Source organism: Priapulus caudatus, unplaced genomic scaffold, assembly GCF_000485595.1.
Source record: "Priapulus caudatus unplaced genomic scaffold, Priapulus_caudatus-5.0.1 Scaffold1686, whole genome shotgun sequence".
NCBI lineage: Eukaryota > Metazoa > Priapulida > Priapulimorpha > Priapulimorphida > Priapulidae > Priapulus > Priapulus caudatus.
The window spans coordinates 8,431-18,636 of NW_014578747.1; the positions used below are offsets into that span (position 1 = coordinate 8,431).

At 49.4% G+C, this 10,206-nt stretch overlaps 1 protein-coding gene across 1 annotated transcript; it reads right to left on the bottom strand.

The window, feature by feature from the left end:
• Positions 1–7,802: 7,802 nt before the first annotated feature.
• LOC106817336 (lysophospholipase-like protein 1) lies at positions 7,803–10,159 on the bottom strand. Its single transcript, XM_014821996.1, has 5 exons — positions 10,147–10,159; positions 9,561–9,705; positions 8,399–8,424; positions 8,047–8,226; positions 7,803–8,011 (listed from the first exon to the last, which is right to left on the bottom strand). Exons 1-5 carry the CDS (start codon positions 10,157–10,159, stop codon positions 7,803–7,805), a joined length of 573 nt encoding a protein of 190 aa, XP_014677482.1.
• Positions 10,160–10,206: the final 47 nt, after the last annotated feature.

Sequence of the window (10,206 nt, forward strand, 5' to 3'; positions counted from 1 at the left end):
TTTTAGAATTCACCAATTACTATCGTAAGTTTATCAAGGGCTATGCCGATATTGCCCACCAATTGACCCTACTCACCCACAAGAACACACCCTTTGTGTGGTCAGACGAGGCACAGACTGCGTTTCAGTCTCTTCGTAAGTGTCTCACAGAAGCTTCCATTTTGGCATTGCCTGATGGAAGTCGACCGTTCCGTCTCTATTGCGACGCATCCGGCTACGCCATCGGAGCAGTTCTCATGCAGATAGACAAGCGAGAGCAAGAACACCCAATGTTTTATCTCAGTAGACAACTGACTGAGACAGAACAACTCTGGCCTACAATAGAGAGGGAATGTTTTGCATTGGTACATGCATTACAGAAATTCCGGCACTTCTTCATCGGTGCCGATTTTGTCATACTTCGCGATCATAAACCACTTAAGTATTTACTGGAAGCAAGGGCACTGCGCATTGCCAAACTCCAGCGGTGGACCCTGTACGTCTCTGGCTTTCCTTCATGTCGCCTAGAGTACACCACGGGCAAGTCAAACGTCCAAGCAAATGCGCTTTCTTGTTTGCCCTTCGAGTCATCTACTCCGACGACACCCCATCACTCATCAATCATGCCCACCACATCATCGATGCACAGCGATATGGCATCACGACCCAATTACCAAGTGGTACCGCCTTCGCCTACCGGTGTGGCCTCACAACCTGCACGACGGGTAGGCCCCATTACGCTCCATCACAACCCTCCTCACCTTGACGCGTTACCAGACCCTAAACTGATACCCCCTCACACCATCCCCGCTACTGACACCGAGCTCGCCACCTTGCAGCTGGCTGATCCGCTTCTTGGAAACATCATACGCACACTCTCCAACCCTGACGAAACCTCCATACGTGAGGCTAAGCTCGTTGAAAGCTATCTTTTGGTTGACGACTTGCTCTTTCATGTGCCGTCACGTGCGCAGGATGCTGAAGCTGCACCACAATTGGTCATCCCCCGTATTCTCGTACCCGCTGTGCTTCCCTTGTTCCACGATCATGCGTATGGTGGCCACCTGGGTTTCAAAAAAGTCTATAGCAAACTCACGCTGATTTAGTTACTGCTGTCAAGCATAGTAAGCGCCTGCCATCAACCGCCTCAGCATATGCCGAGGCAGGCAGCCTAGATATCACGGGTGCTAAGCATTCAGTAATGTACATTGCTCTCACATCACTGTTGCTTACCGTTATAGTCATCGCCGCATATTGCTACTGTTGTCGCTGCCGCCGCCCTCACAGCCCTGAGCGCCAGCCCCAACCCAGTCCAGCCGACCTTTCTCCACCCCCTCTCAGACGTACACGAACAGAAAGCTACCCACCCACCCCAACCACGAACAGACCTTGACCTCGTTCGCTATTTTCCGGCATGCCACTAACAATTCTTGAACCTCAACTACGAATGGGTTCCTTCGATCCTATAACACCCACCTTCCAGTCCAATGACCACGGCTTCCCAGGCCCGTCCCTCCTTGCCAATACCCCACCACCCACCTCCGTAATGGTACGATCCCCGCCTAACGCAAATATCACACAAATACTCTCCGACACCACCCCCAATTCCCCAACCCCTAAGGATTCCATACTCACTCCTATACTGCACCGCCACATCTCTCTACGGCCCCGCCCAGCGCGCCGTTCTATGCCCACACCATCCCCCTGTCCAATACCACCACTTCGCGTTGTTTAGCTTCCTCTCGGATATTAACCTAGGATCATTAGATTAGCGTCTTAACTTTATGAGTGCCCACTATTTTATTAATACCGGCTTAAGGATAGTTTTACTGCCTCGACGACGTGCAGCGAGTGCACCGCTAGCACTAGTCTTGTTAGTTACTAAGGATAATCGCATTAGCATGTTCGTAAAAGCGCACTATAAGTAACGCGCGCTTTATTTAACCGCATATATTCGTCAGACGCCATTTAAAGCGGCCTGGTTGTAACTCTGTTTATTCCGCGGCTTATACGCGACCGCGTTCTATAATTTCTCCAGCGCTGCTATGGCACTAACCGGGCAGTCAGTTTATATGCTGTCCTGGCTATGATATCGTGCCACGTATTATCATGCCATTTGAACATTGTCAGGACTCCTCTAACAACGACCAAGACGGGCAACAGCCCAGTGGACTGCAACCATCAGCGCCGTCGCCACCATTGCAGACGAGCGCCAACACCGCCTGCGCCTACGCCGCCATTGCAGACGGTCGCCAACATCGCCAGCATATACGCCGCAGGCACCAGCGCCGCCTGCGGATGCGAAGTCTGCGCCGCAAGGCCGGGAGAAAGCGCGCTACCCGCCCCGCCGCAGGCTCGCATCAACGGCATGGCAAGGCCGCACAACCCCTACCCCTACCCGGAGCCGGACACCACCGGAGGCTCCACCGACGAAGACACCTCCGCCGAGGAAGACTCCGACGACGACCCATGGAGCACCCCACCCCAACGCCCCGACCGCTATTACGCCGGCCACTTCGTCGGGATGGGCGTGAACTCCGACCCAATCATGTATGAGTTCGTCGATGCCTCGACGACGTGCAGCGAGTGCACCGCTAGCACTAGTCTTGTTAGTTACTAAGGATAATCGCATTAGCATGTTCGTAAAAGCGCACTATAAGTAACGCGCGCTTTATTTAACCGCATATATTCGTCAGACGCCATTTAAAGTGGCCTGGTTGTAACTCTGTTTATTCCGCGGCTTATACGCGACCGCGTTCTATAATTTCTCCAGCGCCACTATGGCACTAACCGGGCAGTCAGTTTATATGCTGTCCCGGCTATGATATCGTGCCACGTATTATCATGCCATTTGAACATTGTCAGGACTCCTCTAACAACGACCAAGACGGGCAACAGCCCAGTGGACTGCAACCATCAGCGCCGTCGCCGCCATTGCCGACGGGCGCCAACACCGCCTGCGCCTACGCCGCCATTGCAGACGGGCGCCAACACCGCCAGCATATACGCCGCAGGCGCCAGCGCCGCCTGCAGATGCGAAGTCTGCGCCGCAAGGCCGGGAGAAAGCGCGCTATCCGCCCCAACACGTACAGGCTCGCATCAACGGCATGGCAAGGCCGCGCAACCCCTACCCCTACCCGGAGCCGGACACCACCGGAGGCTCCACCGACGAAGACACCTCCGCCGAGGAAGACTCCGACGACGACCCATGGAGCACCCCACCCCAACGCCCCGACCGCTATTACGCCGGCCACTTCGTCGGGATGGGCGTGAACTCCGACCCAATCATGTATGAGTTCGTCGTCGGCGAGGAGGACGCCCCGGCGCGAACCACATTCAACCCTACGCACATACAGTAAAAACCCGCGTATAAGAACATAGAACCTGTTAGGCTAAAATTTCCCATTTAGACCCCTTTACATAAGAACCTGTTTTAGGCTAAGATTTTAAAGTAGGTTCTTAATTTTCCATGCAGATGAAGACTTAAAAAGAAACACAGGTAAAATAAAAAAGACGAGCTCAACAATACCGATGAATGTGCCAGCACCTTTTTTTGGCACGCATCTTTTTGCATATTGTTTTGTTTCCTTGAATACATACTGTATCATACAGTATGGTAAGCACTGAAAAACTTACACTGTAGCCCATCATGGGTATTAATTAGCAAAAATTGCAGTCCTTCAATTTTAACACAATTTGAATCAAGTATAGGCTTATACATATTAAAAGTAGAAACAATTAAGAACCTATTTAAGAACCTTTTGAGCCTCATTTTTCAGTAAGCACCATTTATATAAGAACATATTGAGGCTAACTTGGAAAAATCTATGTTCTTATACGCGGGTTTTTACTGTACAACAAATGGCGCGATCGCTCGCCACGGCGGCCCTCTTGGCCACTATGCAACAGCCACCCGCCACCCCCAACGGACCCGACCATCAAGAGGACGACGACGGTGACAATGACCCCAATAATGAATGCGAGCATGACGCATGAGCGTCATGCACATTAACTCCCGATTAGGTCCCTTCAGGACACAAGTGGCAAGTGAGTAGTTCGGTAAACCGTGACGTATCATTGTGTTTATGTATTAATGTATTATGATATTATTTATTAATGTATTATGATATTATGTATTAATGTATTATGATATTATGTATTAATGTATTATGATATTATGTATTAATGTATTATGGTGTTACTATTATATTCAGGTAGTAATATTACAAAGTTACGACGTCGACCGCCCCCCCCCCCCTGTGGACGGCCAGCCAGCAGGCTGGCATTAGATGTCCACAGGGTGGACATCGGTTTAGTAGGGGGAACAACCATGTTACAAGGCACATGTTATGTCGCACGCGACGCGGCGAGCCCGCGACGCTACCAGCGGTAGACGGAGACATTCACTCTACGGCGTTGCCCCTAGCAACCACGGGCGATCAATATGGCCTGCGAGCCGAGCGAGCTGAGCAGTCAAAGATGGCGGCACGCCGCGCCGTAACATGCTGCTGCAGTGCTGCTGTCCTGGGCACCTACGCCGGCTGGTTGGGGATTAACTACACCCTCCCAATTAGCGGCGCGTACGTGCCGTGATTAGTGGTGGCGGCCCTAGCATGGAGGCGAGGCCCGGTGATGCCCCGCGGCTAACGCGATGCGACTTTAGAACCGCTCGATCGTGGAGTGTCACCGGGTGGTGGGATTAGCTGGATTAGATGCGCTAAATGCAGCGTGAAAAGCTATCAACGCTCGGGGCGGCGGCCATGTTCAGCGCGCGTGACGCGTCCGTGCGAATAGACGGGGCCACCTCCTGGACGGTGGTGCTGCAGAATAGCGGGTCTTCCCCGTTAGGAGCCGCCACCGTCCAGGGCGAAGGTGGTGAAGCCAAGCGAACGCGGGTGAGACGGACGCGGTGGTTGGCGCGCGCGGTGCGTGGATGAGCATGCACCGCGCGCGTGGCGTCGCCTATAAAAACCGCTGCACAAGCGGATTCGGGGAATGCTCTCCTAACTCTAGACGCGACCGCCTGTGTATCTGTATCAGTGAAACAATAGTGAAATTCAGTCAGCATTAAACAGCTTCAGTCATGGTATATATTCTTTGACTCTACTTTTTGTCTATGTCCTTTGGCTACGAATACGACATTACAATATGCAACTATACCGTAACGTAAAACTCTGCGTTACACTTGCTCAAGTTCAGAAATTTTTAACTGTTCAAAAATTCTCTGCGAATGCCTGCGATCAATTTATACGCAACAGGGACGCTACGCACGGAACACGATCGCAACACGATCGCAACTCATAAGTTATGAACGCAGGTGATCGCAGGTCCAAATTTGAGGTACTGCCAGTTGGTACGACAGTGCAGAATTGTGCGACCCTGCTTCGAACGGTTGCGTGCCTTGTCGATTCAAGGTGCTGGACGTATCCCCAACGCCTATTGCGTATCCCCAGCGTATCCCCAACCTATGAGTCGTGAGTTGCGTGTAGTGGACATACATACCTTTGAAAATGATAAATATTGGCCTTGCGAGATCGCGTGCAGTTGTTGGTGGAACTTTCCGAGGTGACAAATGGACTACTCTCTGTTAGTTTGGATCATCAGTTTAATCTGGTCAATTAGCACAACCAAGCACATACTAATAAGAATAATACAAGGGAGAAACAAAGAAGAAAAAGTGTGGTTAACATAAGATAGCAGGCCCTGCACTGCCGCTAAACGACCCAGCTTTCTGTGGAGCTCCGGAACGAGGACAAGGGTGCATTCAAGAACTCCAGAGGAGCCCCGAGATTACGATAAGCGCACGAAGTGTGCCCTCGCATCACCCAGCAAAACACCAAGTACAGGTGTGCTCGCCGGACACCTGGCCTGAAGCGGGCAGTCACTGCGGCACCTGCCTCGGACCAAGTACTGCTCGACAATCAGTTTACCGTTATGACGTCTTTATATACAGGTTTTACCACGTGACCGATATCCAATAGCACGTCAACACACCAAGGTCAACGCAAACTCTGGAAGTTTTGAACTCAACTCAAACGCACCAAACCACCCGCACCCGAACTCGTAGCTAGGTACGCAGATATGGAATCAAAGTTCATCGGCACTCATCCACGCAACCGCACCACGCATTAACCACACGCAACCACACGCAACGCCAAGGTAATAGGCAGAAATGACAAAATGTTTGATTTGTGCCTTTGGCGTATAAAAAAATATTTACCCCAAACTCATAGGTTTCAGCCAACCTAGGGTGACGGGGCCTTAAGTGAAGACATTCCAAAAAAGAGCAAAATAACAAGAGAAGATTGAGGGGAGGAGGAAATTAGAGGATCCAGGTCGAGGAGTGAGAGAGGGGAGGGAGGTGATAGAGAGGGAGAGGCGGGGAGACAGGAGACTGAGGAAACCACGCCCCCGTACCCCCCTCCTCCAAAGGCGGCGCGCGGCGTACAGCGCGCGTGTGTTGTGGGTGTGGGTGTCGCGCTGTGTGTTGGGGGTGACTATGGGGGATCGAGGTAGTCCCCTTTTTCATTTGTTTTCTGATGCTTTCACGTACTCTGGTCACATTTGGGAGCAGTATTACACTAACACGGAGAACGCAGTAGATAAATGACCTAATAATCGATACACACGCCGTTTCAAGTGAATAATAGAGTTTAATGAATCGAACCTAGGCTAGCCAATTGGTTATAAGTATATAATTAATTTCAAGCTTGGGGTTAGGGTTAGGGAAAGCACTGGTCTATGAATGACATTGGTGTGCTAAACTATCCAGTACAGCAGGTGCATAGCACCAAAGACTGTACAAAAGGACCACTACCTCTTCTTGCAAGTACCTGTTATACAACTGAACAAAGCAGTCAGCAAACTTACTCCCCCAGATCAATTCATGACACGACATGACTATAAATATAATTGTAGCACATGTGTGCATCATATTAGGACTACCTACAATGAGATCATCTTTGATTTCTTGTATACGCCTGATAATATCAAGAGCTAATAATATGACTAATAGCATATATTAATTTATATATAGAGATATTCTTAGTCTATGGTATGAGCACCTGTGCGCCATTAACAATACCTATTACCAATATTATATGAGACAATGTTACAATAGTAAATTCTAAAAATTGACAGTCGTTATAAATATAATGTTTGTGACTCACAAGTGCTAATACTCATGTTAACAGGCGTACAAGAAATCAAAGATCCTGAAATTAAGTATAGTCCTGATATTATGCCCACGTGACATAAAATGATATTTATAGTTGCGTATTGTCATTAACTGTCATGATTATAATGTAGGACATAATAATGATACAAACGACAGACAAATTAAGGTGAACACACGTTGTGTTTTTTAAGAAACATTTAAAAATAAAATGTGAAAATTATGTGAAACTGCATCCTAGCTCAGATGCTGTTCTTCTTCATGATTAAACATTTCAAATCTACGTGAGATACCACAGCTTGTACCACAGCATAAGCTAATATGTTCACACACACGCATGTACACATACACCAACTATTTGAGGTAGACATCATTGCCTCAATAAATTGCAAAGATTTGAATGAAAGGCCTATTCGTCAGGTAGTTTAGTTAGTATCCATGACTTTAGCAAATTTAATTCTTCCAGGTATTAAGGCTCCGGTATTTATCCGGCATGCCGAAGTCCGGAAAAAGTGTGAAAACGTTCTCCACTCTTAGTTTCTGCACGTGACCACTGGTCTCCTTTCCCTAGTCAGATAACACGATCGGAGTACGCAATCCATGAGCTTGAAATAGAGGCGGGTTATCACTGTTTTTGGCAATACAAATGTTACACCGTAGATTCATTACTATGGAAGCTTGACAGTGAAAACACCCCGGCAACGTTAGGATGGTAACAGTAAGCCAAATGCATAGCCATACTGCCACCCATTGAGAATCCACCTACGATGATGCGATGTTTAGGTATTCCTGCCGTGACCTGTGCATCTATCAGCCGTGTGAGGAAGATCGATGATTCACCAATACTCCGTTCGTCTTCTGGAACACTCGCCGACAATTTTTCACGGTCAAACCAGACCGTATAGTAGCGCCAATTGGTGTATATTTCCCCACTGGTGCAGTTGGAAACACCACGCGTATATGTGAAAAGATTAACGTATTGCTGAGCAGTTTCCCCACTGCTTTGTGCATGCCAAGACCAGCCCCACAAACTCCATGCAGAAAGATGACACAACCCGTCAAGCTCGCGACAACTGTAGGCGGAAAATAGGTTTAGGCCTATCCGCCTCCATAATCCATGATGATGATGATGTAAAACCAAAAGACACATAATGGCCTAGTAGTAGAAGTGTGTACAGTGTTCCAGCGAATATTGCTAACAGTGAAAAAACTTCGATCTGCTACTATCCGAGGTGTACCACGTACAGAGGTACTTGGTCATTTCCTTCCGCCTTTACGACACAGGACATGCAGTTACTCTAAGTTTTAACGCACTCGGACGCTACTCTAACGCTACTCGGACGCACTTTTGCGCGGCGTATCGGCGTGACGCTCTCGCGTTGAAGGACGCACTTGCAAACAGGCATGCGCAGAATATGGCATTGCGCAGTAGCTCTAGAACTATAGGCCTACAGGGCTATAGTTCTAGAGCTAATTGCGCAGTAGCTCTTGCGCGCCAGCGGTAGATCGCCAACGGACGCGGTAAACAAAAATAGCCCTTTACTGCCGATAAGGTAATTTTGATATAAGTAATAAATAAAGTTATTAAGAACGTGTAATCTGTGCAAAGTAACAACGTGTAGGCCTATCTGCGCATTCAACCCATTGAAAACTATCACCTAGATCAAATGAAAACATTATCAGCCACGGTATGCGATTCTAAATTACGTTCTGTCACGGAATAACGCATGCGCAGTGTGTTCATTTTTGGACTCTCTCAACACTTTATATATTGATCGAAAATTTAGAAACTCGGAAACTCAAAAAGTCGTGTGGCGTTTCAGGGCTTCCATGATATTCTGCATGCGCTAGCACACTTACGTAGTCAGATTGTGAAGGGACTGGTAAAGGAAGCGGGCACCCTACAGACTAGGGCGCTCTACTATTCGTGGACACAGATCTACTGATAGTGTCAGGAGTCTATCAATATTGATTTTACCATGCACACTTGCTGCATGTCAGCCTGCCCGGCTCCAGTTTGAACGTATAAGAACGGCCGAAGAATATTATCTTGGCAGTCAACGGCGACCGACGTTGCAGCGCCATTTGCACAAACATTAGCATAGCTGGGAATCGTGGCGCGATGCTGCGAGCGAAGTAAAGCATGTAGATCAGATTTTACCATGCACACGTGCTGTCAGCCTGCCCGGCTCCAGTTTAAACGTATAAGAACGGCCGAAGAATATTATCTTGGTAGTTAACGACGACCGACGTCGCAGCGCCACTTGCCCAAACTTTAGCATAGCTGGGAATCGTGGCGCGATGCTGCAAGCGAATTATGCTGCAAATTTGTTTTTCTCACCAATCGTCGACGATCGTGGGCCCGTCAACGCGCGCACCGCGCTGGGACGAGCTCGTACACGCTTACCTGATCATGTGCTTGCGTGCCATTTCGAGCGCCTGCACCGCGCCCTCGTGGTAGTCGGGGAGCGGCTGGAAAGGTATGTCGAGCGACGCGAGCAGGCCCGGGGTGACGTGGCCGTGTACGGCGTGGTGAGGCTCGTCTCGCTTACCTGCCGATCGTTGCCATCATATTAATATGATCATATCATATTATATCATATTAACATATACACACTAGCTCTTGATAAAGCTGGCTACAACTCCCACAATGAATACACACGATTACTATGGCCTCTTTCTTCCGCTTTACCCTGTTCTACCCCCTTCCCCGCTTCTACCGTGGTTCTCCCGCCGCCCCCCCTCCCCGTTTACTTGGTTCCTCCCCCTCCACCACGCTTTCACCTTGTTTCCTTTCGCGCCCTCTTACTTCCGGTTCTTCCCGCTCGCCCGCTCTCTCACCTCTGCCTCTCTCCGACCCCCTGCCTCTTACGCTCGGCTTTTCCCCCTCTCCGTCCGTTTTACCTCAGTTTCCCGCCCCCTTCCCCCCCCCCGCTTACTGGTTCCGCCGCGCCTCCCGCCTTCTAACCCTGGTTCTCCCCCCCGCGCTTTACTTGGTTTCCCCATTCGCGTTTACGCAGGTATTCTCCCCTTTCCGCGTTTACCTGGTTCCA